General features: G+C 51.7%; 10 protein-coding genes across 10 annotated transcripts; 7 read left to right on the top strand and 3 right to left on the bottom strand.

The window, feature by feature from the left end:
• Positions 1-216: 216 nt before the first annotated feature.
• On the top strand, positions 217-4375 carry FIBRA_07092 (uncharacterized protein; the record flags this gene model as incomplete). Its single annotated transcript, XM_012328789.1, has 12 exons — positions 217-384; positions 435-460; positions 509-864; positions 929-1303; positions 1356-1435; positions 1495-1636; positions 1686-1866; positions 1924-2179; positions 2905-3045; positions 3254-3289; positions 3352-4159; positions 4215-4375. The coding sequence occupies 12 exons, from the start codon at positions 217-219 to the stop codon at positions 4373-4375; spliced, it is 2730 nt and encodes a 909-aa protein (XP_012184179.1).
• A 750-nt stretch (positions 4376-5125) lies between these two features.
• Positions 5126-8368, top strand: FIBRA_07091 (uncharacterized protein; the record flags this gene model as incomplete). Its single annotated transcript, XM_012328788.1, has 12 exons — positions 5126-5615; positions 5668-5727; positions 5777-6256; positions 6307-6399; positions 6464-6490; positions 6558-6851; positions 6930-7609; positions 7668-7684; positions 7737-7838; positions 7904-7911; positions 7968-8148; positions 8206-8368. The coding sequence occupies 12 exons, from the start codon at positions 5126-5128 to the stop codon at positions 8366-8368; spliced, it is 2595 nt and encodes an 864-aa protein (XP_012184178.1).
• Positions 8369-8604: 236 nt separating this feature from the next.
• Positions 8605-9884, bottom strand: FIBRA_07090 (uncharacterized protein; the record flags this gene model as incomplete). Its single annotated transcript, XM_012328787.1, has 5 exons — positions 8605-8721; positions 8783-9180; positions 9248-9434; positions 9493-9574; positions 9631-9884. The coding sequence occupies 5 exons, from the start codon at positions 9882-9884 to the stop codon at positions 8605-8607; spliced, it is 1038 nt and encodes a 345-aa protein (XP_012184177.1).
• A 913-nt stretch (positions 9885-10797) lies between these two features.
• FIBRA_07089 (uncharacterized protein) lies at positions 10798-12028 on the bottom strand (the record flags this gene model as incomplete). Its single annotated transcript, XM_012328786.1, has 5 exons — positions 10798-11432; positions 11484-11547; positions 11611-11756; positions 11814-11892; positions 11945-12028. 5 exons carry the CDS (start codon positions 12026-12028, stop codon positions 10798-10800), a joined length of 1008 nt encoding a protein of 335 aa, XP_012184176.1.
• Positions 12029-12301: 273 nt separating this feature from the next.
• FIBRA_07088 (uncharacterized protein) lies at positions 12302-13537 on the top strand (the record flags this gene model as incomplete). The annotated part of the gene is made up of 5 exons (XM_012328785.1): positions 12302-12490; positions 12544-12635; positions 12687-12818; positions 12870-12979; positions 13038-13537. 5 exons carry the CDS (start codon positions 12302-12304, stop codon positions 13535-13537), a joined length of 1023 nt encoding a protein of 340 aa, XP_012184175.1.
• Positions 13538-14131: 594 nt separating this feature from the next.
• On the top strand, positions 14132-15752 carry FIBRA_07087 (uncharacterized protein; the record flags this gene model as incomplete). The annotated part of the gene is made up of 3 exons (XM_012328784.1): positions 14132-14147; positions 14205-14370; positions 14456-15752. 3 exons carry the CDS (start codon positions 14132-14134, stop codon positions 15750-15752), a joined length of 1479 nt encoding a protein of 492 aa, XP_012184174.1.
• A 232-nt stretch (positions 15753-15984) lies between these two features.
• FIBRA_07086 (uncharacterized protein) lies at positions 15985-17144 on the bottom strand (the record flags this gene model as incomplete). The annotated part of the gene is made up of 5 exons (XM_012328783.1): positions 15985-16211; positions 16281-16434; positions 16485-16664; positions 16721-16929; positions 16982-17144. 5 exons carry the CDS (start codon positions 17142-17144, stop codon positions 15985-15987), a joined length of 933 nt encoding a protein of 310 aa, XP_012184173.1.
• A 1122-nt stretch (positions 17145-18266) lies between these two features.
• On the top strand, positions 18267-19960 carry FIBRA_07085 (uncharacterized protein; the record flags this gene model as incomplete). Its single annotated transcript, XM_012328782.1, has 5 exons — positions 18267-18542; positions 18757-18944; positions 18995-19312; positions 19361-19389; positions 19443-19960. 5 exons carry the CDS (start codon positions 18267-18269, stop codon positions 19958-19960), a joined length of 1329 nt encoding a protein of 442 aa, XP_012184172.1.
• A 663-nt stretch (positions 19961-20623) lies between these two features.
• Positions 20624-25313, top strand: FIBRA_07084 (uncharacterized protein; the record flags this gene model as incomplete). The annotated part of the gene is made up of 24 exons (XM_012328781.1): positions 20624-20759; positions 20820-20947; positions 21000-21033; positions 21088-21184; positions 21234-21320; positions 21367-21385; positions 21446-21596; positions 21649-21764; positions 21837-21858; positions 21908-21925; positions 21969-22109; positions 22164-22330; positions 22383-22436; positions 22484-22528; positions 22581-22932; positions 22984-23073; positions 23124-23392; positions 23450-23624; positions 23675-23726; positions 23780-23849; positions 23898-24649; positions 24705-24759; positions 24825-24952; positions 25124-25313. The coding sequence occupies 24 exons, from the start codon at positions 20624-20626 to the stop codon at positions 25311-25313; spliced, it is 3348 nt and encodes a 1115-aa protein (XP_012184171.1).
• A 432-nt stretch (positions 25314-25745) lies between these two features.
• FIBRA_07083 (uncharacterized protein) lies at positions 25746-26697 on the top strand (the record flags this gene model as incomplete). The annotated part of the gene is made up of 6 exons (XM_012328780.1): positions 25746-25973; positions 26025-26157; positions 26229-26362; positions 26423-26561; positions 26614-26662; positions 26688-26697. The coding sequence occupies 6 exons, from the start codon at positions 25746-25748 to the stop codon at positions 26695-26697; spliced, it is 693 nt and encodes a 230-aa protein (XP_012184170.1).
• Between the last annotated feature and the right edge of the window lie 5 nt (positions 26698-26702).

Genomic DNA, 26702 nt, shown 5'->3' with positions numbered 1-26702 from the left:
AAAAAAAAAAAAAAGAGCCCGGAACGATACGACTGATGTATTTGCGGCTGATCAGATTCTACTAATCCGACTCGATCGAGCGTATCGGTTCCTGTTTCCATTGACAGGCCCTGTTTCCATACAATTCAGATAAAAGCACCAACGACATTGGGGCCAATCTCCACCTTCGTCCTTATCTCCCGCAACAGGGAGTAGGTGAAGTTTTCGGCGAAGACAATGTCGTCTGAAGACGAGAAGACTGTTACTTTGAAGAACCAGCTTCAAGATGAACGTGATGAAGGGTATGAATATGGGATCTGGGGATCTTGGATTCCTACATACATACCGAACAACTCGCTCGTCGTCATTTGGTTGTTGGTCGCTTCGTCATGTATCACCTCAACGGTACGTTATCCTGCCAGCCGAACACGATCTCATACTAACCCTGAAGGCAGACTCTTGGGTACGACGGCTCAATGATGTATGTCCTAACCTCCATTCGTGAATGTACACTGACGTTATATATCAGGAACGGCCTGAATATCCTCCCATCCTATGCATCTTATTTCGATCTCGACGACGTGACAACAGGTCTTTTGACGGCTTCTATTTGGATAGGCGGGTGTCTTGCTGGACTTGTCTACGGTCGCGTCACGGATGTCCTGGGTCGTCGGCCCGCAATGTTCTATGCCGCACTCATCACAGTCATTGCTGTGGTACTCCAAGGCGCCGCACAGAATATGGGTATGTTCGTGTTCGCGAGGATATTGGTTGGATTTGGGACGACTGCAAGCGGTGTTACTGGCCCGAGTTATTTGGCGGAGACGTTACCTGTTGAGTGGAGAGCGTGGGGCGTTGGGTTACTGAATGATTTCTATTATGTCGGTGCGTATCTCTCTCCCATTCTGATCTCCGTCTTCGGAGATATCTAATGAGGGTCATCTTGTAGGAGGCTTGATAGCAGCAGGAATAACCTACGGCACATTCGCCCTCACAACAACCTGGGCCTGGCGCATCCCTTCCATCCTTCAAGGGACTTTCTCAATTCTAACAATCTTCCTAATACCCTTCATACCAGAATCACCTCGCTGGCTTGCTTCCCGTTCTTTGTACTCGGCCACCCAGAGGTCCCTGGCACAGACATACGCAAATGGAGATGTGGAGAGCGAAGAAGTGAAGACTGCGTTTGAGGATATTGTTAAAGGGCTGGAGTGGGAGAAAGAGGAGGGACGACAGATGACTCTTAAGGAGGTGTTTAGAACGCGCGGATCGCGGAAGAGGGTTTTACTGGCTTGTTCTGCGGCAGTTTTCAGTACCATTGCTGGTAGGTTCTGTCTCCTAGCTCTGGAGGTTTGATGGTCTAATGATGGGGCTAGGAAACGTCATCGCTTCGTATTATTTGGGATCGATGCTTGATAATGCTGGTATAACGAACGCGAAGACTCAATTGGAGATCGTACGTGTCCTTCTTTTTCGCCAATGAGTATATACTGATCTATCTTTTGATATTCTTAGAACATAATCCTTAACGCGTTCTGCTTAGTCTGCGCCCTGTTTGGTACTTACTCCTGCGATAAATGGGGTCGTAAACCTACGACGGTAGTGAGCGCGGGGTTGCTTACCATATTCATCTTCATGATCGGTGGACTTACGAAAAGTATGTCTTCATTGTCAGTATAACGATGATCATGACTAACGGCTTCTAGCATACGGCTCTTCGACGAACACATCTGCGATATATGCGACAGTAGCCATTATATTCCTTTTCCAAGGTGCTTACTCCTTCGGATGGACGCCAGTTTTGTATCTCTATCCGCCTGAGGTGCTGAATTATACGATACGAGCAAATGGAATGGGCGTATTCCAGTTTGTGGCTAATGGAGTTGCGTAAGTCCAAGTCCCTCCTTCCCCTCTCACATATTGTGAAACTAATCACCACCCTAGCCTGCTATTTGTATTCACGATGCCGATAGCCATTACCAAACTCTCTTGGAAAATATACATTATAAACGGAGCCTGGGACGTCCTTGCTTTCTTCGCCGTTATCATTTGGTGGGTTGAGACGAAAGGGAAGAAGTTGGAGGAGATTGATGAGCTTATTGAGGGACGCAGAATGGGTGGGGTTGGAGTGGAGAGCGGTGCAGGCTTGGAGAAAGTCAGTGGTATAGACTTTCAGAGGGATGGAGATGAGGATGGCAAAGTGAGATAGGGTAATGTCGCGTTTCATGAATAGGGTGTAACAGAAAGTGATATGATATATATTAGTTTTCGCAATATATAGAAGCGATGTATTAGATCCACTTCTAGTAATGGCGCGCCTCATGTGACCGCGTCGCGACACGTGGTAGCTAGAAGCTGCTCGAAAGTGCCTGTGACAGCCGCCGTCCACAGCTGACTACGCTATTTGACAAGAGAGCGACTTGTTCGGAATCCGTATATCGACAACATATCTCATCTTTGCTCCTCGCTGTAAGCCCAGGGTAATCGCACACAACCTCCGGAATTATTGCAACGCTCCCGATCCTTGATCGCTCTTGTACGCGATGTCTAGAGGCATGCCTCTGCTCAGCGGCCCGCCGCCGGGATCGGATGCAAATGAGCAGTCATGTCGGAAATGCGACAAGGAGTTCAATATCCTTTTCACGCGCTCGAGGAGGTGCAATCATTGCGGTGCGTTTTGGCCTTCAGTTGCGAACTGGTGTGGCACTGATACTCGTAGTACCATTCGATCGTGCAGGTTATGCCTATTGCCACTCGTGCACAGACTTCCAGGCTCTGATTCCACGCCGTGGCGGCCCCGCGGATGGGTATGAACCGGTTCCTGTATGCGCCTTCTGCATAGATAATTTGACGAGTGCGTGGCGTACTCCTGCTGCGTTGCGCGTATGCGTGTGCAGCTGCCTGGTGGAATATTGATGATGCCAGTGCACAGTCACCGCAGCAGGCAAGGGACAGCTCAAGCAGCTTCCGCTGGCTAAGCTCAAGAAGTATGCGAATGCTTATGACATCAAAGTCAATGGTGTGTTAGAGAAGGATGAGCTGATCGAGACCATTCTGGCTGCGAGAGTGAGTGCTGGATTCCTCTTGAATTGACGCACACCTATTTGTGTGGCTATGCGTCGCCTCCCTCGCCTCCCACTCGCTCTGTGGGCTCGCGTTGTTTCTAGTAATCTCTTGCGATAGACCGAGAGATTGCGATATCTACGACTGTCGATCTCAGAATTTCCCCGTTCTGTGATTACAACTTCCTTGATTCTAATGCTCGTTCATCAAGGACCCACGCAATGGATGCCTACGCCCGGCCAACGAAGTACGTTTTTCCCTTCAACTCTCAAATACGACTGTTCTAGATGTAGGCTTCTTCATACTCAGGAGTATTACCGCAGGAACTCTGTCCCGAGCCGAAGAAATAACCGCTCGCGCGGATTCTTCACGCGAGCTATGGATGCCATGGGTCCCGATCGGTCCACTAACCAGTCAGCGCAATCGTCGCCGCACACGACTTACCAGGCTCGCCAACGCACGACTTCGGGGCCTAGTACGTTTCCGAGACCAGATCTTGATCCCCAAAGGTCTCAGCCGCGACAGCAACGGCCGAATCCTCCTCCGCCACCACCGCCGCCACCATCAAACCCGTCACCACACCCAAGTTCTTATGGGTTCGCTTATAGACCGCCCCCTACTTCATCACCGCATCTTCATGCTCCAGGGGGCTCACAACCGCGGGGGCGCACAAGAGCTGCCTCTGCGTCTCCTGCCCCTCGTGTTCCGACACCTCCGCCAGCTCCATCGCTCGATGAGCTCCTCGAGATGTCCGAGGAGCAATTATCTCATTTGTCCATCCATGCGCTGAAGACAGTATTGTTCCAGAACCATGTGAATGTTCGATTAGTGGTAGAGAAGGAGGAACTTGTGGGCAAAGTACGGACACTCTTGGAAGAAGAACGGGGGGACCGAGAGAGACATGCAGCGGAGTTGGAGGAAGAGAGACTTGCAGATGAGCGCATGAGACGAGATCTGGAAGAGGCGATGAGGCGGTCTCGCGAACAGAGTGCGGCGCCTACTGTTGTGAATACGGAGGAAAGCGCCGCCAGTGGAGCACTGCCCAATGAAAGTGAGGAAACTGAAAATGGGCCGGAGGATGCACTAGACTGGGACAGACGAGGGGATATAGCGGAGGGTGCGTTTAATTACAAAGTATTCACGCCCACTCGCGTTGATGCTATGTTATGAAGAGTCCTTACCTCCGCCACCTCCACCTAAGAGCACCACCTCTCCGCCACCACCGGCCCTCCCACCCAAGGCACAGGCTATGGCGTCCCGTCTAGAGAGGACAGGCCTTTGCGTGATATGCCAAGACGAGGAGGCAAACATCGCCATCGTTGACTGCGGGTGAGTGACGGTAAACTCCTCTCTTGTCGAGGAAATTGACATGGACGTGAAACGGCAGGCACTTGTGTCTGTGTCGGCCGTGTTCTGAGCTGATTATGAAGGGCTCACGAGAGTGCCCTCTCTGTCGCACTCGGATTGTGACAGAGCAGCGATTGTTACGGATTTTTCGAAGTTGAACTGGGGTGCATATGCGCCTATCGCTGCCGCCATCGCTCTCCTGCATGGATGATTGTTATCCTGCTGTGTTCTGATGCTATAATTACGCATGTATGATATATTTGACCATGACTGGCTCCGCGGAATCAATCTTGAATTATCAAGTACATACCTACATACATGCTGTCTTAGATGGTAAGCTCGCTAAAAGGCTCGTTCCCAGCCGTCCTTCATTTTGAACTCCGCTCCGAGGTAGCTTGAGCACGTTCGTCATTTTCGAACTCAGCACCCCTTTTGAGCAATTATCGACAAAAACGGTACGAAGATGTTCTCAGTCCGGCTATCCTGCAAGTCTAACTGACTGAGATTGAAATTCGTCGATCGCGTCGATTGAAGGGAGATCACATGACGGTGATGGCCCTCTTGCAGCCTGAGTGCCAGTCGCATATTGAAGTTGTCGACGACGGACGCGTTGCGCACAGTCGTCGCTTCATTCTCTTCACCCCCAATCTCTGCATGCGCCGTCCTGCTGTTTCTCATCGGATCTTGGCCGAAATTCGTCAGCATTTTCACTCCTGACCTGTGTCCTCGATTCGAGATGCAGCCTCCGCTCGAACAAAGTGGTGTACCGGCGCGTCCTGCAGTAGCGGACGTCCCTCATAACCAACACGGCCGGTATTACAATGAAGCCCCAGCTTCAGCTCCTGCTCCAGCGTATGCTCGTCCTGGCGTGCACCAGGACGCTGGTATCCTCCCTGCTCTCACGTCCGCCCTAATCAGTCTACATGACAACACACTCGGAAAGCTGGAGAAAATTGAGGCCTCAATTAATGCACTGTCGATAAACATCGCGCAAGTGCGTGAGCAGGCGCATGGCGATTCGCTTACGCTGGCCGAGTGGCTCGAGCGCTCGCACATGCGCCAAGCCAAGGCTACGCAGGTTCTCAGCGACAGAGTGGTCGCTATTGAAGGAATTATCGGCACAGTGCCATCTCTTCATCAAGATGCTACTTTAACTGGGCGTCTGCAGCGCATCGATTGTGTCCTCCATGAGCTACTGGAGTGTTCGAACGATCCGGGGGCTGCGAGTGAGCAATCCGCGTTCTTACCTATGCAAGCATTCATTGTCATTATACATAGGGATCAATACATTTCACACGGATGTTAGTGTCAATACCGATTTCGTCATTGACACACAGAGTGAGTAAGATACCCGTTTGGTGTACAGGGAGGCTTACTGTTCTATCAGAGTTCGTGGACATGGGAGTCGACCCAGCGTTTTCACTGCCAGAACTAGTGAACACAGGCACCTACCCTTGCCCTCCAGAAACCATCGACGCTGGAGTGGATTCTCCGAATGTACAGCTTTCCGATGCCTCTGTCGGCACCGAACTTCCAGGAACCGTCGACGCTGGAGTGGATGCTCTGACTGTACAGCTTTCTGATGCCTCTGTTGGCACCGAACCTCTAGGAACCGTCGACGCTGGAGTAGGTGCTCCGACTGTACAGCTTTCTGATGTCTCTGTTGGCACCGAACCTCTAAACTGCATTGATGTCGGAATAGACGTGCATACACTCACTTACGTTGATGCTGCGGTTGATCTGCCAACATCTCAGTATGCAGATGCTGCTGTGGTCACTGACAGCGTCGATCCTATTACTGATGACCATGTTCACCTCTTACGGCGTGTAGACTCATATGGTGCGTCGGTTCCTACCTTTGGTCTAGGTGCGAGATTCGCATGTACTTCATGTCACTCACCGATATGCATGGGTTAGCAGCGGTGTTGCAGCCTCGCTTCCCCATATCTCCATATAGGTCGGATCCTTTGACCCCGGCTCAATGGTCACCACAAAGCAATGATACTGACAGTAAGTTGCCACCGCATTCATTATCTAGGTTTCTTATATTAGTACATCTTTTTTTAATTCGTAGGTTCAGAAAATCTCACACCTGCCTCTCGTCAGTATCCCCTTCGCTCTATAGAGATCACGAATTTTTACACGCAGTTTGTGTCGGATAACCATAGACAATTCAAATATGTCGCTGGAGGAAATCGCAGAATGTAGTGCACTTTGTGCCACACCTTCCGGGTCGCTCTCCAGAAATACTTCACATGGTCCTCACGATCTTAAGAGATCGGAGGGTTTGCTTAACGTACTAGGATTGCAATCATCGCCGGATGTCAGTGAATCTCGGTCTGACGATGTCGCGGTGCAGATGTCACCTCCGAATGCATTGAGAGATGTCTCCGTGACCGGTATATCCGCACAAGCCACTACTTTGGCGGCTAACGTCAGCAGTGTTTCTATATCCCCGATCGGTACGTTGTCACCTCACTCTCCCGTTGCATTTTTTTTCCGCTAGCCTTAAGTCGTGGTCAGCTAAATCACATACTCAGCTTCATCTCCAACTGTCATGAATCCTTCAACATCTACCGCAACATCAGTGAGGAATTCAACATCTCCAAAACCACCTATGAAGAAATCGTCTGGTTGTTTCATACAGATACCTTTACCACGGAATCTCCGTACCACGGTCGTCCGTGTACCCTCTGTCTCGACTTCGCCTCCATTATCTCCACCACATGTGTCTTCGCAGCTGAAAAACTCATTGTCTAGCCTTTCATTGCTTTCGTCTTCGGCCTCGCCGCCACCACCACCCTTGCCTCGTAGAGTCCGTGGGCTAGGTGCGTCGCAATCTCGAGCCCCAGTCCGATCCGAATCGCCTGGGTTTGAGATCATTGAGGCCCCCACGAGTGTCACTGGCAATAGTTTTCACATAGATAATGGCAAAGGAAAGGTGCGCAGTAAAATTAGACCGCGAGATGAGGGCCAGGACCTCGATAAGTCGCGCAAGAGACGTAAGACGGATGAATTTGCGCTTCAATCTGCTTCCCAGCGAACAAAAACTCCCAGTCGCCCGCGGAAAACGCTCGATGAAACAGAAGTACGCAAGACGCTTGCACCGCTTGCTAGCACGTCAAAAATGGCAAGCACTTCAGCAGCCAAATCCCCTACAGGAGAAATTCTATGTGACTGGCCAGCAAAGGTGAATGGCGATGTTGTCTTTCAGCGTGAGGTTAGTATACTATCGCTCCCGTATTTCCGAAATGCTGACAATTTGCGTGGTGGTAAAGTTTGTGCAATGCGACAAGTATGTCCTACACATCTCTCTTTCGCTTATAGAAACTGATTGCGTGCGCCAGCTGCGATGGATGGTATCATTTTGGCTGCGTTGGCTTCACAGTTGGTGATCCACGCCTTGAATCCGATTCAGAGTACTTCTGCCCTCCGTGTCAAGTGGCACAGTAAGTGCATGCATTCCTTGCCAACCTGTCAGCAAGCGTTAATTTCATCTCCCTTTTGTCTGTAGAGCCCAGCGTATGTGTCACTTCATGTCCTTATTACAACAGGCAGTTCCTTTAACTCTACTTTAGGCGGACGTCGACACGCGCATAATACTTCGGCTGCAACTTGTGCACGCCCGGACTGTAATATCGTTTCCGACCCCTCGCAGGTAGATGAATATTTCGTGGACAGGATCATCGGTCGGATGCCGCAGAAGCTCGGTGAGTGGACTCCTGTACCGAGCTTTGTATGGCTCGTAAAATGGTTTGGGTAAGTCCTTCTTACCTTTCACGTCTGGTCCTGCTCAATGGATGGATGTCTAAACAGGTATCCTGTCACCGATGCGTCCTGGACAATGCCGGAAAATCTGGGCGATGGCACTCGCTATATTGCTGATTTTGAAGATGCAGCTGAGATTGAGGGACACGACCTCAACGACCCGCATGAGGTTGTTTTATTGAACGAAGCTGCCGCTGCTGGATGGCTCTAGGCTCTATGTTATGCATTCGCGCTATCCTTTCTCTCTCCTTCTCTAGGTCATGTATGTTTTAGTGCACCATGTATCATGATTGTTTGATGAAAATACTTACAGTATGAAGGACCTTATTACATAGCATATAACATTCGCAGCAGTTTTCATATGGTACAATATGGACTCTTAAAAGAATAATTGCTTTTTGGTGATTGACTGAACTACGTGATTAACTCAGTATAAGGTGGAAGCTGTCACGATGTTTCCTGCGGAAGCGCAATAAGCTTCACATTGCTCACACCTTTTTGAAGTCTCTCCAGACCACTTATGATGCCCTCCAATCCATTCGGCAGCATCTCGACACGGTTGGGCTGTGGAGGATAAGCAGATGTCAGTTGGATGAACAGGATTGTGCGGCACTGCGACACCTACTCGAATGGCACCCTCTATCAACAGATGAGATAGTTTCGCAAAGAGGCTGGCTCCCAGGGTGCGAGCTGCAGGTGCGTGTACAATGCCGTACACGTACTCGACACGCTTGTCAGACGTCTTCCTGGCCTCATCTATGGCGAGCTGGTAATCAATAATGAGGCATCCGCCGGGAGCGAGGATGTCGTAGGCGAGATTCTGTGTCTCGGGAAACGACACGGCGTCATAGATAGCTTCAATAGGGGCGGACGTGATCTTGGACACCTCAGTCCGGATAGCGTCTGGGGAGAGGCTGCGGTCCAGAATGTGTGTGGCACCCAACGCAGCAAGATAATCGGCATTGGACTTGGAAGCAGTGGTGATAATCGGATTGAAGCCGGAGAGCCTGGCCAGCTGGATCACTATCATAAGATATTAGTTCTGACCGAGAATGCAGCTATTGCAGCGAAGGGGGACTGTGACTCTTACCGTACTGCCCTACTGAACTGGCACCGCCCATGACAACGAAAGGTTTTCCACGGTACAGACCACGTCCGCCTTCCTCCCAAGGGGGGAACAGCCCAATACCGCCGACTCTGTTGTAGAGGCCCACCGCAGCGGTAGTAAGACCAAGCGGGATCGATGCGGCCTCCTCGAATGAGAGCGAAGCAGGGATCTACGTGAGGTGTGATGTCAGCCATTCCGATAATAGGCTACCGAGGAGAGAAAAAAACCTTAGCGGTAACATTCACGGACGCGAGAGTAAATTGCTGGAAGGATGCCTGGTCAGACTCACCGATAGGAGCCTCGGTAATGCTACGAGGTATTGCATCAGTTCGTAAGACAAGCTGGTGGCTACCGAACGGACTTACACTCTATCGCCGAGCTTGAAACCCGAGACCCCCTCGCCAACGTCAGTGACGGTACCGGCGATATCTATCCCGAGGATGGTTGGATACTCTCTGATGAAGAAATCATGAACTTGGATCTTCCAATCCACGGGGTTGAGAGCGGTGGCATAGATCTTTATAAGAATTTGGCCCGGCCCTGGTTGAGGCACAGCGGCAGTCCCAACGGCAAAAGAGCCCTTTGCGGCGGTGAGGAACAGAGCTTTCTGCCGCGACATATTGAAGAACGAGGAGGTTGGCTATGAGTGGTCCTTAGAGGAGGACATTTATATAATCTTCATAGATCTGTGCAAGCGGGTACTCGTCCTGGTCCGAGATGACATAGAAGATGACAAAGTTGGTCCCCAGGTGGATGGACTAGGCGAGGACTGAGGCATGCGTGTTTCTGCATAGTCGATGGCACAGATACAACGGTAGACCATCCTGCACCCACATGAAGTCCGTGGATGAGCGTGCCAGCGTCTTTTCCAATCCGGACACTCGCACAGATCATAAACAAGCCCCGCAGAGGCTTCCCGTCCGTCTGACCAAGTCCGTGCAGGATCCGTGCAGACCCCGGTGTGAGTGGGAACGCCGGTGGGTGTGAGGAAACGCAGGTCCATACCGCGCTAGCCGGTCGTTTGGACGTTTCTCGACGTCGTATAGTTCGTTGGCCGAAAGGAGTCCCGCGCTGGTCGCGTTGCCATTCTAGTCTGTGCAACATGCAGGCTAAATACAACCGTACGCACCACTGGTTAATAAAAGATCACTCATTTACAGGATCGACACCAGCGGCAGTCTCGTCATTCACGGCGGAGAAATTTGCACTGGGCTCCCCACCAACTGGAAAAGTACCTTTCCTCTTCGATGGGCTCCTCACCAACTGGAAAAGTACCTTTCCTCTTCGATGGGCTCCTGTGAAACGAAGAACATGCATGACAAGAGGTAGGGGTGATATCTCATAGTGGCATTAATGAAAACACTGATACCATGCGGGGTTGTATCTAAAGAACGACCCAGCAATTACATGTGCACTCGCGACTCTACAAATTATCTCATAAGCAGGGGACAGGTGAGGGCCATGGGATGAATGAGATACACACATCATATAATGGTCTATCCTCACACCAATCACCCTACTGCTTGTAGCAGTCACACACCCAGTATACCCTTGCTCCACTGCCATACCGCAAAGCTGACACCCGTCATCGGGACGATCTTTAAATAACCGATCCCTAGCCCGACGTAGAACCCGCGCCAACCCCGAGAGTTCCATATGGCGCGCACAGTCTCGCCCCAGTGCAGCCATCGATCAGGACGTGTAAGCCCACCCACTTGCATGCGCCGCCGGATGATCTCAAAGGGATAAGAAACTGTCTGCGCTACCGCTCCAGATGCGGCCCCAATGATGAGGTTGGTAACAGGATTGGATTTTGACCGCGCTCTGGAGTCTGACGATGGTGGGGGAGGAGGGATAAAGTGCGAGCGCAGAAAACCCCACGCGAGGAAGGATGTTCCCGCGTAGGGAATCATACCGATCATGGTGACAGTGAAACCGCGATAGAATTTTAGGATGGGAAAGCGAGAGAACAGGCTCGCTGTAGTCTCGGGAATGACGCTCGGGGAGGCTTTTGGGATGCTGGACCCTTCGCGATATATCTCAGACATCGCGAGCACAAACGAGGGTCGATAGGGCACTCCCTGTGGCGGAACAGATGAACGCGTACTGAATGCCATACGAACGCGGATTAATTCTAGAGGGTAGGTGAAGACCACAGATATCATTCCTGGAAGGCTTTTTCAGCAGATGGATGCTTCGAACGGGACGGCATATGCACCTGAAATGGCTCCAGCTGAGAAACGGCGTAGGTTGGTCTGTGACTCCCTCGTTGGCATAAGAATCTGAAAGGTGAGACGATATGAGAATTGAAAAGAGTCAAAAAAATCGTACTCAAACTGGCTCACAAGTTCTACTTGATCATAAGCCATATATTTTATGGCGGCGTAAGGAAATATACGAAGTAGGGTCGCCGAGTGGCCTTGCAATAACCCGCGAGCACCATTCTCCGTGTAAATCTGTCCTATCGCACGTATGGCACCACTCCAAGATCCTGTGCGTACATAGTAAAGTTGAAGGGGCAAGTTCTCCGGGGGGACTCAAGACTCACCGGCATATTTCTGAAAGTCCGGGCTGGACGCCTGAAAGAGAATTTTGACTCTATCGAGCGGCGCAACAACTGTCTTTGCCTAGAACACCACGATAAAACCGCTTTCAAAGCATAGGAAAAGGTCTACATACAACACAACCAGCAATACCACCAGCGATGCCCGAGCGTACTATGTAGTGCAGGCTCTGTGTATTGGATGAATCATTCGCCCGCATCCGACTCTGCCTGTTCTTCTAGTTCGTGCGGGACTCGACAGCAATGTGTTCAGATGGAAGCAGAAAGCGAAGCGAAAGCAAAATATGCACTGCACGTAAGACAGCGGCGCGAGTGTTGTAGTCGCGGTCTCGGAATGGATCTCATCGTGTTTGTTACAGAATGGCCGTCAGAATGACGCCGCCCCGCGGGTTACGCAGGCGCACGCACGCGTCCAGAATCCAGATCATGCTCGCCAGCCACGATGATCCCTCGCTCAACTCCCCACTCATAACATGCCGCCAATACCCAGCACACTCGATGCCACGACCATTTCTCTCGTCGAGTCGCTCCAAAGACGCCAGAAAGATCTGTCCGAGTTCCAGCTCAGCCGCTTGCGCTCATGCACCGGACCTCTAGCCGTCCAGCAGCGCTTCGCAGCTGAACTTCGGGAGGACTTGGAAGCATTTGCCCGACAGGTGGAGGTATGCCGAAGCCTATCAAGCTGGGGCGGTCTGTCACACACTTCTCTAAATAGAACCTGGATGCCGCAGTGGACGACCAGAGGACCGAACGTGACCGGCGGGAGCTTAGGCGAATCGTTGAAGAGTTCCAAGGCGTATTAACCAGGTGCGTATGTATCTCAAATGTGTCTGTGATGTGTGTATTCACGTAGCTCAGCTTGAAGAAGGACGCGCGAGCAGCGCTTCTTACCTCCAAGCGTGCTCTCGACTCACAGCTGCTGTCGCATCGAGAGGAGCTCCTGCGGTCATCTGCAGTGAGGGAGAAACAAGACCTGAATGAGAAAGTCACGTTAGTGATGAAATTCATACCTCATGGCCCTCGTGCTAATCGCTATCGCAGTGAGGATGCTCTCATGAAAGCCAATAACGATGTAACGCAGACATTGCAGCGAACAATCACTCTAATGCAAGGAGAGCTCGAACGTTCTGTCTTGTCGTCCCAACTTCTGGGTACGATGGTGCCTTTGTGCCAGTCATATTGAACGACATTCATTTATTTTGCTCGCAGATACCTCATCTGCCGCTCTACGTTCAACATCTTCAACGCACGACGTGCTGGATGGCTTGCTCTCCACTTCCAAACACCTCATTACTGCTCTCGAAAAGTCTGATTGGATGGATCGCATGCTCATCTTCGCCGGTCTCGCCTTTTTCGTCCTGGTAGTGCTCTTCATCCTCAAGCAGCGTTTGATTGACCGCAGCATCCGGATAGCCTTCTGGTGGACGCGTTTTATACCCAACTTTAGTGGAGACGCAGCCCTGATGCGCATGGAGGAAGGGAAAGATGTGGCGCGGAGTGTGGTTGAGACGGCCTCTGCTTTCGCTGCCACTGCGTCTGCCGTCGCTGCATCAATAATTGCATCCCAAAGTTTCGCGCCCGATAAGAGTGTTGCGTCGCCGACAGATGCAGCCTACGACACCATTTCAGAAGTGTTGGAGACAGTTGCGCCTCAGCCTACGGCCTCTCCTATAGACACTAGTACTACCAATGCGCATGACGAGCTGTAAAGGTGGAGACAGTGCGCCAGGCTGATTCGTCTTGAATATTATTCTTCAAAATGATTGTGCCATTGCGGAATATGTTGAGAATATAACAATGCTAGAATCCTCGAAAGATGCTTACGCTGATCTCGATCGTCGCTCGCCCTCTTATATTTATATAATCACCTTCGGAAGGATACGATCCTCGAGTTCAAGCTTCAATCCATGATTTGAGCCAAGAAGCTGGCCCGGGCGCTGGATATATCTAGGGCATGCTAGTATTGCGGTCACCTCCGAGCTATCAGCGCTTCAGCCATTTCTCTGCTAAGGTGGGTGAGGCGTATGCATGGCTTTAGGCTGAGGTATGTTAGTCCACTCGTGCAATGCAGCGTACTTTGGAAAACTGATACACATCTATGATCATCTCATTGAGCCGATTAGCAGACAGACCGTACGTGGACACCTGAGTTTCGGTAGATATTCAAGTTCTATTACGTTACCGAATGCCTCGCGGACCCGACCCAGCCTGTCTCGAGTGATAGACTTTGCGGTGTCGTGCATCTTCCTCCTCCGCAACAGTCATCTCGCTAGCACAGATTTTTATATCATACCGTCTGACTCATGGATCTCTTACCCAGTATGTGGCGGCAATGATCCGTCTAGATGTTGTATTTATATTGATTGCACTCTTTAGATGCTCTCATTGACTCGCAGCAGAACTCAGTGCGAGATATCTGTATTGTCGGTGCTGGCCCTGGGGGCTTAGTTGCGCTCAAGATGATCATGGATACCCCACAGTACAAGGAAGGCGTCTGGAGACCTATTGCATTCGAGGAGCGCGAGAAAGTGGGCGGTATCTGGTGAGTGTATTCAAGCTATATCGGCTCGCGGAAAGCTCACAGTCCTCATCGGGATTCTTTCGCGCGACGACTACTGCCAATGCAGGGTACCTGCTCCCCCCGTCGATGACCCTCCCATCACACCGCTCTATGATTCGTTGACCACCAACCTTCCCCATCCTCTCATGTGCTACGAGTCGTTCCCGTTTCCTCCTTCAACCCCGCTCTTCCCTCCCGCGAAAACTGTAGAAACATACCTAGACGACTATGCTTCTCACTTCAACTTGATGCCCCACATCCGCTTGAGTACCCCGGTCCTCGCGGTACACTGGAATTCGGAAAGCTTGAAGTGGCAGGTCCGCGTTAGTGATGACGAGGAACACACCTACGATCTCCTCATAGTTGCCAACGGTCACTATCGAGTACCACGTTTTCCGGATACGCCCGGGATAGATGCTTGGGTAGCCAAGGGAAAGGCCACGCACTCGGCGTGGTATCGTCGTCCAGTAAACATGGGCAACACTATCATGGTCGTTGGCGGCGGGCCGAGCGGGAAGGACATCTCAGCAGAGATGCGGGGCGCTGCGCACGTCGTCATCCACTCTGCAACGAACAGTGCGCCGGAGGATATCGACGATGGCACGCAAGGTACTCTCAAACGCCGTGGACGCGTAGCTGAATTCCTCGATGTCGACGAAGGCCGCGTACTCTTCCAGGACGGATCGATCGAGACGGGAGTCGACCACTGCATCCTCGCGACGGGCTTCAAACACAACCACCCGTACCTCCCGCCGGAGCTCCTGCGCGCCGCCGTGCCCCCACCAGTACCACCGCTCCCGTCGACGTTTTACAACTCGACATATCATCTCTTCCCTCTGGCGCGACATCTATTCCCGCTAACTCCGACATTCCCCCCGGAGCGCGCCGTGTTCCTTGGGCTGCTCAAGGGCATCGCGCCGCTGCCGCTCATGGAAGCCCAAATGTTTGCGGCGCTCAAGATCTTCGAGCGCCCGGAACTCTTGGACCCTACGCAAGAGGCAGTGGGGGTTGTCACGCGGTACGAGCACCTGCGCCAGCGTATGGGCGACAGCGACATCCATATCGCGTCCGCGTGGCACGTCTTTGCACCACAGGCGCAGTATGACTACCGCGACGAGCTGCATGCGCTAGTGGGCGATGATGAAAGCCGGGTGGCGACCTGGGTCCGAGATATGTACGACCAGCGGGACGTGTTGCGAGCGGAGTGGCGGGACCTAGAGCGCCGAGGTGAGGCTAACGACTGGGTACGCGGCGTAGGCGAGGGCGGAACAAAGGAGTGGGTAGAGCTCATGCAGAAGCTGCTTAAAAGAGCTGACGAGAGGAAGACAAAAGAAGAGGCGGGTGATCGCAAGGCAAAATTGTAAGTGTGCCATCTGTGCTGAGATATTTTGACGTCTGTATTGACGCATCGTGCACAATAGTAGCCTATTTAATGTATGCTCGTTCCAATAGAGTAGGAGGAATAATAATATCTATGATCTGCAAGCGAATGCCATGGGAATCACGGGCATTACGAGATAATGGCGAAAGAAATATGATCAACGCACCCCTGCAGTATACCGAAGCCGGAGCTCTCAAAACGAATGAATAAGTCCACTACTGAGTCCCCTCCGCTTGACGTAGCAAATGAGGTTTGAGACCCCACAGAGCGTATTTCCCTTCTTCTATTTTCTGCCGAAAAGACGACATCTCGGCTTCGTATTCTAGCCATTTGTCGACTGTTTCAGTCGACGCCAGGCCCTCGTCGGCTTGCGAAACCTTGCGCATTTCCCTCGAGAGGTCCTGCATCTGCTTTTTTGTGAATGGTCCAAATCTGACATCGGCTGTTGGCCAAGCGCCACAGGAGAACATGAGCACACCTCGTATCGTAAGATAGGAGATTAAGCACTTACGAGGCTCTTCTGGTGCTAGGATGGTATATTTCTTTTCGTCTTCGGGAAGCTGGAATTTGGAAAGCTCTGGAGAGCAAGATTGTACAGGAGTGGGGAGCTGTGTCTTCGAGGTTGGGAAAATGGCAACTGAAGATCTGTCGCGGTCCGATGAACTCTTTGTAAAGTAAGTAGGAGTAGCCACGAAACGCGTAAATATATGCTCACGGTAATTGCGGTAGCAGTCCTCAGCTCGAGCCACGTCTGTACATCGTCAACCTTGACCTTGAGCCGCTTCGCCCAAATTCTCACTTCAATGTCGTTGGGAAATGGATTCTCCGAAACCAAAACTGCAAGCTTCGGTATGGTATCTGGACGCGAGCGGAAAGAGGGGCATACTATGCCAACCTAGCGTTACCTAGTGCATCAGCTAGAATTTGGCGAAACGACGCACATATGTCTACGCTATTAGGGGATGATGAATATGTTGAAGAGGCCAGCTCCGGGGTCTCACCTTGAGTCTTCTCTCGAGTCGCATCTCGCTTTCGCTTCGAATCAAAAAGCCTTGAAAGTTTACTACCTGTGTAATGGTCGCAACCTGGCAGAGCTTTGAGACGCTGCAGTAGGTCCCTCCTTTGTAAGAGCGTCGGCTTGGTGTCGATAGCGTACAACTCTTTGAAAAGGCAAGATGAGTACACATTCAATGAGACCTTGTGCAACCGTACCATCTATGAGCTTGTATCCCTCCGGTGATAGGCGCCTTGTCTCTTTCCGCTTGTGTGGCTGCTGTGCTCCTGATGTCGATGGCGGGGTACCAAAACTGTTGTGGGCGGGCGGGCTGACTACTGTGGACAAAGCAGTGGGGTAAAAAGGGAAGGATCCCTGCATGTTGTGGGAGGAGGGAGTGGCAAGGGAGTGGCGAAATGGCTCGTCCTGTCTTGTCATCAAAGCAATCCGTTCGCGAAAATCCTAGTAAAGGCAAGAATTCGATCGACGCGTTTCCATTTGTGGTTAGTCTGCTCACTGATAACAAGTACTAATCTTGAAATAGGGTGATATTACTGATAGCTTGTGGGAGATAAGCTATTGTGTTGGCATAAAGATATCTTGCGCCAACCTAACAAGCACTGTAACAAATCCCTAATTATCTCTTTCTACGCCGCTGTCGGTTTAGGACGGGTTTAGGATAATTAAGTGCTTACTGAGTTCCTCGGCTAGCGTCCAGCAAATTCAAATCAGCAACAAAGTGACTCAATTTGAGCAAAAACAAAACGACAAGTAAGACTCAAGGAGAGATTCAGCTAGCACTCTGCACATTACGATGACCTGATCCCCAGAAGCAGACCAGCTCTTATCTCGTCGCCTTGGATTGAAACGATCATGAGTCGATGCTGTATGGGTAAGTGCAGTGCCAGTGAGCGATGGTATCCCATATCATTAATTATCATTAATACTCCAGATCGGCGTATCCAAGCCGACATCAAGAAGTTCGCACCGGCTCGAATTCTCAGCGGGAGAAGTCCGGACCAGTCAGATGCTGCTCAGGACACAATACCGTCAGCTACTCTCTGAGGATACTGCTAGAGAGGAGGTGCACTGCGAGGACGAACGAGAGGTCGAATCGAAAGCGCCCGACAGGCGACCGTGGGTGTCAGGCTGCCGGGGGTGGAGGTGACAACGGGGGCAGTTGACGTCGCGCGATGATGAACCTGACGCCGCAGCCCGCTCCCCATGGACCAGCCCGGGGGGGCAGTGGCGCGCCACTCGACTATCCCGTCGCCAAGTCACACTCTGATACTTGTGCGCCCCGCTCCAACTCCTCTGCAACCAACAGCATCAACCGCTACTCACACCTTCCAAGTAGCCGCCTTTACCACCTTCTTTCGTAGGTTTCATTCCTTGTTCTGAAGGGCTGCGCGCAGCAGAGACGGGCCATTCAGCAGCTTGACCAAGTGCAGTCTCAAACTTCACCTCACGACCCTCGTTAGGCCTTGGCCGTAGCTTGAGCTCATGCTTCTTCCACTGCACTTTCCTTTGGCACTGCTGCTCCCAGCCTTTGCTTCGGCCTTCTCGTTTGAATTTACAAATACTCCAGAACAATGTCAGAACCTTTCACTCTCCATCACTGGGTCCGGCACCCCTCCTTATAGTGTGCTGGTCATCCCGTTCGGACCATCACCCTTGGCGAACAACATAGAGGTCCGAAAGATATTCTCGGTTCAGTTCAGTGGGACGTCACATAGCTTCCAGCTCAACTATCCCGGTGACTCCCAGTTCGTGGCCGTGGTGAGTGGACATATTGTAATTGGATCACCTAAGGGTCTTGCCCGATCTACGCCACAAGGTCAATCGCGCTAGTGGTGACATTGTGCCTACTCTAGGCTGCGCTTCACAGCTGGCGTCAGACTCGACTTCGGGTATACCCCGTTGAGCGGCACGCCAGATCTTGTTATGCCACTCCGTTATGTAAATGTCGTTCGACGTACTAACAATGTCATAGGTTAGCGATAGCACTGGGTTTGGAACGGGTGGCACTAGTATCGCGGCCACCGTGCTCTCAAGTAGCGACTCCAGCTGTTATAACGACACAGAAGTTTCGCCTGATTGGGATTTCAGTATCTTTCCTGCCAATCAAATTGTGGAATGTTCGGCGATGCGTATCGATTGGAACCCAGCAGTGGTCGAAGGGTGCGCCACAACATGCATCTTTTGCGTTCATGTCATTAACGCATTTGTAGAACGCCAACATTTCAAGGGGTCATTCCTGGAGGGCAGTCATTTGCGATTCCTCAGGGAACTCTGACGAATGTTACTGGCGAAGGCCTTGGGTTCAGCTGGACACCTTCAGTCAGGATAGGGACGACGGTCATTCTTGTTGGTGGTGACAATCGTGGACAAGGAACAGGAGGCAGTGGATTGTATATTGTATCCCAGGGGTCGTCCCAGTCATGTCTTAATGCAAACTCCCCTTCGTCTACACCGGGCTCCCCTGCTGGTGGGAGCTATCCCACAAGTACAAGTGGCGCAGGGACTGGTGGTGGGAGCACGAGTGACGGGTAAGTAACAAGAACTGTTTAAAGATTGCTTGAATTGACGGTATCTAGGCATAGTACAGATGTCGGAGCTATAGTCGGTATGTCCAGCCGATTTGCTGGTATTATACACAATATAATAAAGCCTATATAGGCGGTGTCATTGGCGGTGTCATTGGCGTAATACTAATCCTTGCGGCATTATTCTTCCTTCTTCGAAGACGTCGCAGCCAGAAGGAACCAAAAGAGCAGCCCGTGGACCTACTCCTGGATCATGATCATGACGATGGGCAGCTCCCGCAGTACTACGAGCCACAGCCGTTCGTCATGCCCGAGCCGACCGTGCGTTCTTCCACAGGTGGTGATATGGAATCGCAAGCAAACCCACAGCTGACGTACGAATCCACGTCGTCGCATTATGGTGCGGAAGGCGGCTTGCGGGCGGGCACGCCTGATTACACGGCGCGCAGTGGATCTTCGGGGTATTTACGCAAATCGCCTGCGGTGATGCGTCCAGTGAATATCGTGCAGCATGAGGACGCGGGTCCGGAGGAGGCGGGTCAGGAGCCAGAGACGATTGAGCTTCCGCCGGCGTACACGAATCTACGCGGGAAGTCGACGCCACAACCATCGCCGCCGGAGTCCTCGTCATTGTCCGCTGAGGCTTCCTGATCATAAGTCGTTATGAGGGATACTAGCAGGTGAGCGATCACGGCTCATACAGAGAAACTGGCAGGCACTGATTGCGCCCTGGAAAGATATTGATTTGATACGCCTGCGCTATCGTCGGACTGGTTCGTTTCGTCCCTGGTGATGGAACAAAGGACGTTTACTTGCATCTGCACGTTTGTATATCAACCTGAGTTTCGGATGGACGATAGCCCTTTTGTGTGCTACAACCTAAGTTTGGTTGTAGACTTAGCGTAACTCATCGTTTGTCCCGAAATTATTTTGCTAACCTACTGTATGGATTAGTGCCCTTAATAGAATGATGTGTCTCGGCGGTTTGGTGTGCAGCTCACGGGGATCAAATTCGGCAAGCCGATCAAAACCATGCGACTTCGCTACACGCACTGCTTTCTTGTGCTTACCGTGCTGTTTCATACACATCCTGGCGCCATTTTGACTTGTGGCGATATCAAGATGATGTTCCGTCGCCTAGTCCTCACGATAGCTTGTTATATCCGTGCTCTAGAGATATACATCAAGCCCAGCTCCGCCGGACATCACGGCCATTTTTTCTGTCGAGTATATGACAGCGCTTTGCTTAGCACCGAACGCAAGTTTATTCCCGTCTCGAACAAGTCTCGAGTAGACGGATAGTGTCCGCTCGACATGACCACTCCCATCCCGTGTCCACCGTCTTTGCCATTTCTGGGCCATATTACCTCCATCGACAAGGATCTGCCCCTACTTTCTTTCTCACTCCTAGCACAGCAATATGGCGAGATATACCAATTCCATCAGTTTTGTAAGTTCCGCTCATTGATCTTAGTGAGATAGATATCGAACAGTGTGCCTCGGGCTGCAGCGGTGAAAAAGGTCGTCGTCAGCTCGTATGAGCTCATGCACGATGTCAGCGACGACAAGAAGTTCTTCAAAAATATCGGCGGGGTTCTTGAGCAAGTTAGGAATGGTGTCGGCGATGGTCTGGTCACAGTGAGCATATTCGTTCTGTGCGCTTCAGGCTGCCAGTCTTCACATGTCATAGGCCAGACCAGACGAAGAGAATTGGGGCCTCGCCCGTGCGTAGTACCGTTTGGATTATGTGCAGGCTATGCCGATCTATTTTCCTACAGATCGTCTCCTAACGCCCGCTTTCGGAGCGGTAGGCATTCGCGACATGTTCGACGATATGTGCGATATTGCCACCCAGCTGATTGTGAAATGGGAACGGTGAGAGCTAGTTCCACATTAGCGTCGATGATATCTAACCAGATTATAGCTTTGGCCCTGGGGCTGTCATCAATCCCGCCGAGGATTTCACCCGGCTGACTTTTGACACCATCACCCTATGCGCCATGTCTCACAGGTATGTAGTCGCTTATATTCTGGACTATATGCTAAAGTTGTTCCAGGCTTAATTCCTTCTATCGAGTTTGTACCTAGGATTTTTCAAGACATAGCATGATGGTCTGACACGACTCTGATATGTAGGAGACTAACCATCCGTTTGTCCAGGCCATGGTCGACTTCCTGCTCGAGTCTGGCCGTCGAACGTTCCGACCGTCAGTGGTCACGAATGTAATGGGCTATAATACGAAATATGAAGCAGATATCAAAGTCATGACGGACCTTGCAAATGACAGTACGTAGGTCTACTTCGAGCGCGAGCTGTGTGAGGCCAATCACCTTGACAGTTATCGCGGATCGTAAGAAAAACCCAACAGAGAAGAACGACCTCTTGAACAGGATGTTGAACGGAAAGGACCCGAAGACCGGAAAGGGACTCTCTGATGAAAATATCAGATATAATGTAAGTTATGCCTCTATCCGCGAATTTCCTCTAGACACACTATATGCGCTGGTCACTGACGATCATTGTTAGCTGCTCACCTTCCTCATTGCCGGTGCGCTTACCATTAAATTACTGATGACATGCTGCTTATAATTTTCTAGGACACGAAACCACATCCTGTTTGTACATTCCTTCTCACTGATGCTTCTGTGTCTAAGTAAGCGATAGCCACCTTATCATTCACGTTGTACTATCTGCTCAAGAACCCGGAGGCAATGCGCAAGCTGCGACAGGAGGTAGACGAAGTACTCGGTGACCAGCCTCCTCAGCTGCAAGACCTTAGCAAGCTGACATATCTCAACGGTAATACATGCGTGACGCTCAACGGAAACCCTGGCTGAATGGCTATCGCACCAGCTTGTCTACGCGAGTGCCTGCGTTTGTCCCCAGCCTCACCCATCCGCTCTGTTGATGCGCGAGATGATACGGTCATCGGTGGTGGAAAGTACACTATTCAAAAGGGGCAAAGCGTGATTATAACCACCGGCAGAGCGCAGCGAGATCCCAAAATATGGGGAGAGGATGTTAGTTTTTGGCACGATTTATGTATTCGCTAGAGCTCATTCTCGCGACCAGGCAGACGAGTTCAAACCAGAGCGTATGTTGGACGGCAAGTTCGACCAGCTTCCTGTAGGTGTCGATGTCACCGGTGGGCTGGCATTTACTGACTTGGTTAGCCCCATGCATGGCAACCGTTTGGCTTCGGCATGCGAGCTTGCATTGTGAGTGTACCTTGGTTGGTGCTCTCCTCCTTATTAACGGTCTTGCCTTCAGGGTCGCGCGCTTGCCTGGCAAGAAATGCTCATTCTCATCCCTCTCATCCTTCAGCGCTTCGATATCGCGATGGAGAACCCCTCGTATGAGCTTGAGATTAAGCAGACGCTTACAATCAAGCCCAAGGAATTCCACATCCGTGCTGCTCCGCGTAAGGGCCGTGCTGTCCCCCTGGCGATACCTAGTTCGTCGCTCCTCCAGGCTCGGCGCGGCGACGAGAAGAAACCGTCCAAGACAACCGTGCCTGTTCAGGATACGGTGTCTAACACGCCAGTATATGTAATGTACGGTTCGAACACCGGAACGTCGGAGACCTTCGCCCAGCGGATAGCTAGTGATGCTGCATCCTATGGTATGCCTTATCCACATTCGCATGACCACTAATTTTGCTAAATTGCAATAGGTTTCCGCGCGAGTATCGGAACCCTCGATTCATTCACAGGCAAGATCCCTACAGACGGACCCGTCGTCATCATTACTGCATCCTTCGAAGGTAGGCTCTCCAATGCGTACATAGGCGAACTGAGGCGCATCATGTTACAGGCGAGCCTGCCGACAACGCGGCACACTTCGTCGAATGGATCACGAGCCTCAAAGGCAGCGAGCTCACAAATGTTAGCTATGGTCTGTTCGGTTGCGGCAATCGCGATTGGTACCAGTCGTATCAGCGCATTCCGACTCTGATCGACCGTCTCCTGGAAGAACGCGGGGGAAGACGATTGGTCCCTCGCGGAGTGGGCGACGCCAGCGCAGCAGAGTTCTTCGAGCGGTATGATGACTGGCAGGCGCAACTTTGGGAATCGTTATCGCAGGTAAGATGACATGCAGTGTTTTAGGAGGGATGACGCTGATTATAGTCTTACCAAAAGGAATACAAGACAGTTGTAAGCCAATCGCCTGATATTCCTAGAGGTCTGGAGATGAAAACAGTGGATCCGGGTACCTTTCGAGCTTCGGTTTTGCGACAGCCGGATGCTGCACTGGGTACCGTGGTGGAGAATACTCTTCTCACTAAGCCCGGCACATCTCCCAAGAGACATATTGGTGAGCACACATTTCAGATGTGAAAAAGTATGATTTCTCATCCCACACAGTGTTCGAGCTCCCAGAAGGCATGAGTACACGAGCGGGAGATTACCTCGCCATGTAAGCCGTTCTGACGTCCAATATCACGTCGTTCCTTATCATGAACTATGTAGTCTCCCATCCAACCCTGTTCGGGACGTACAGCGAGTTATTGCGAGGTTTGGCCTATCAGGCGAGCAGGAGGTGCGTCTTGTGGTGTGACTTTGACTGTTTTGATAATGGTTATTTCAGATCATCCTATCGACCACTGGTCCTACACCTCTGCCAGTCAATCGACCTATCGGCATATTTGCTCTCCTCTCTGGCTATGTGGAAATCTCGCAGCCTGCCACCACGCGCGATCTCAACGTTTTGATGTCGGCCGAGAACGCTCCGGTTGACTTTCTACGAGAATTGACCTCCGATTACTCAGGGAAAGTAGTCGCAAGGCGACTCAGCATCCTCGACATTCTCGAAGATCACTCCTCTATGAAGTTATCGTTCGCGACGTACCTGCACATGCTTCCGTCTATGCGGGTGCGGCAGTACTCCATCTCGTCCTCGCCGCTGTGGGATGCACAACGCGTCTCGCTTACCGTCAGCGTTGTCGATGCGCCATCAATCGCCGGGCGTAAGGAAGGCTTCCTCGGCGTCGCCTCCACGTACCTTGCGGGCCTGCGCCCCGGTGACAAAGTGCAAATCGCCGTGCGCGCGTCGGCGACGGCGTTCCACCCGCCAGCGGACCCCACCATTCCGATGGTGATGTTCGCAGCAGGCTCGGGGCTTGCACCCATGCGCGGCTTCCTGCAGGAGCGTGCAATGCAAAAGAAGGCAGGTCGCGAAGTCGCGAAGTCGCTTCTGTTCTTCGGGTGCCGATCCCCCGAACTTGACTACCTCTACTCGGACTCGGACTTGAAAGAGTGGATCGAGCTTGGAGTAGTTGATGTAAGACCGGCGTTCTCGCGAGCCACAGAGCTTTCGCATGGATGCAAGTATATTCAAGAGTGCGTTCTTCCGCTTTATGATTTGTGAGATTTTCTGATTGCCATGCTGTCGCAGTCGTATCTGGCTAGATCGCGCGGACGTGAATGAACTATACGATAAGCATGCTAAGGTTAGCGATCCATCGTCCCTTCTTCGATTGCCTGCTATCGCATTAAGCTGTCTTCTATGTCGCAGTTTTACACTTGCGGAGCTCGCAGAATTGCACAGGGAATCAAGGACGTCCTCTCGAAGATGATAATGGACAGGCATAATGTCAACGAGTCAGAGGCCGAGGAGATGTTTGAACGTGCAATCCAAGGCAGGTACGCAACCGACATTTTCGAGTAAGACATGGTAAACGGGTGCTGGACAATCGTCTATGCGTCGATGCTGTTCAGATTTGGGCCCTGAGTCAAATGTAACTTACCGTCGTATGTAGAGGTTTTGAAGATGTGTATTAGAGAATTTCTGACGCTGTGAATTTCTACTTCAAGTTGGCGCTATGTGCGCTCATCAGAGCCTCCCATGACCAATGCACCCCCCGCTCTTGCGTTCAAGCTGAAATTGCTCATTCCCCTACCAGTGGAATCGCTTGCTCCTTATCCCCCACAAGCACAGAGTGAGGTTGAGAGAGAGAGATGGGGAGAGAGGAAGGATAGGGGGCTACCCCGCGCTACAGGCTAGAGTGGCCCGGAAGAACAGATGGCAGGTATGGTCCAGGCATGCTGGTTGTGGCGCTCTCGCCCAGCCTGGCTCGTCAAATCTCGTCGTAAGACAGCTCGAGGTCCTCGATATACGTCCAACAGGGAATGGCTGGGCGCGCGTGGTGGACGACACAAGACTATGCGTGCCCTTGACGAGGCCCGGCTAGGCGGCCATTCGACTCGGAGTCGACACCCATGGCCACCTTGGACGCCCTCTAGACTGGACGACAGACTCCTCTACCGGCGTAAAAACTGTCATGCGAGCTGCTAGCCGTTACAGCATTGTGTCATAGAGGTCTGAGTGATTCCGCCCGCCCCCCTGAGGCGGGAGACCCTACCCAGTATAAAGAGCTTCGCATATGGCAGATCATTTCCTTCTCATCCTCCTCAAGTCGTCTTTTCGCCACCTACAATGTCTCCTAATTTCCATATCCCAAAGGCCCAGAAGGCAGCCATTGTCGAGACTACCGACGCACCCCTTAAGATTGTCAATGACCATCCCGTCCGACAGCCTTCCGAACTTAAACCTGGAGAGTGTCTCGTCCGTCTCGACTGCAGTGGTGTCTGTCATACGGACCTCCATGCCCGTAAGGGCGATTGGCCGCAAGCGGCGAAGCTTCCTCTCATCGGTGGTCATGAGGTATGTGTTGCCTAGCGTTTTGATTCATGAACACTAACAGGGTCCATCCAGGGTGTGGGCATCGTTGTCGCAATCGGCGCGCACACGCAGGGTTCGCCCGTTAATCTGGGCGACCGTGTCGGCATCAAATGGCTGGCGTATTCCTGCCTAGACTGCGAGCAATGCCGAAAAGGAATCGAGCAGAGTGCGTTCACTATGACATCATGGTCTTTGATCTTATGATGATGGTTGTTCCTCGCTCCGACTTTCCGATAGGTTGTCCTAACCAACTATTGAGCGGCTTCACTACTGATGGGACATTTTCCCAATACGTCGTCTCCTGGGTCAGTCATGTTACCCCCATCCCGGAGAATATGAATAGCTTCGAGGCTGCCTCCATTCTTTGTGCCGTGAGTTGTTTTTAGAACCCATCTTGTGCTCATGTATCCTAATGAAACTCGATCACGCAGGGAGTCACCGTATACCGTGCTTTGAAGTATTCGAGGGCACACATCGGCGACTGGGTTGCTCTCCCCGGAGCTGGTGGCGGTCTCGGCCATCTTGCGATACAGTATGCAGTCGCAATGGGGTTCCGAGTTGTCGCCATTGGTATGTCGTATTGCAACACATAAATCCCATTCCCCGTCCTAATCCGTTTCAGATACCGGCGCGGAGAAGAAAGCACTCTGTGAAAAACTCGGTGCGGAGCGGTGGATCGATTTCCGCGAGACGAAGGACCTCGTGAAGGAT

Source organism: Fibroporia radiculosa (assembly GCF_000313525.1).
Source record: "Fibroporia radiculosa TFFH 294 genomic supercontigs, scaffold11753, whole genome shotgun sequence".
Classification (NCBI taxonomy): domain Eukaryota; kingdom Fungi; phylum Basidiomycota; class Agaricomycetes; order Polyporales; family Fibroporiaceae; genus Fibroporia; species Fibroporia radiculosa.
This window is presented reverse-complemented; position numbering and strand designations above follow the sequence as displayed.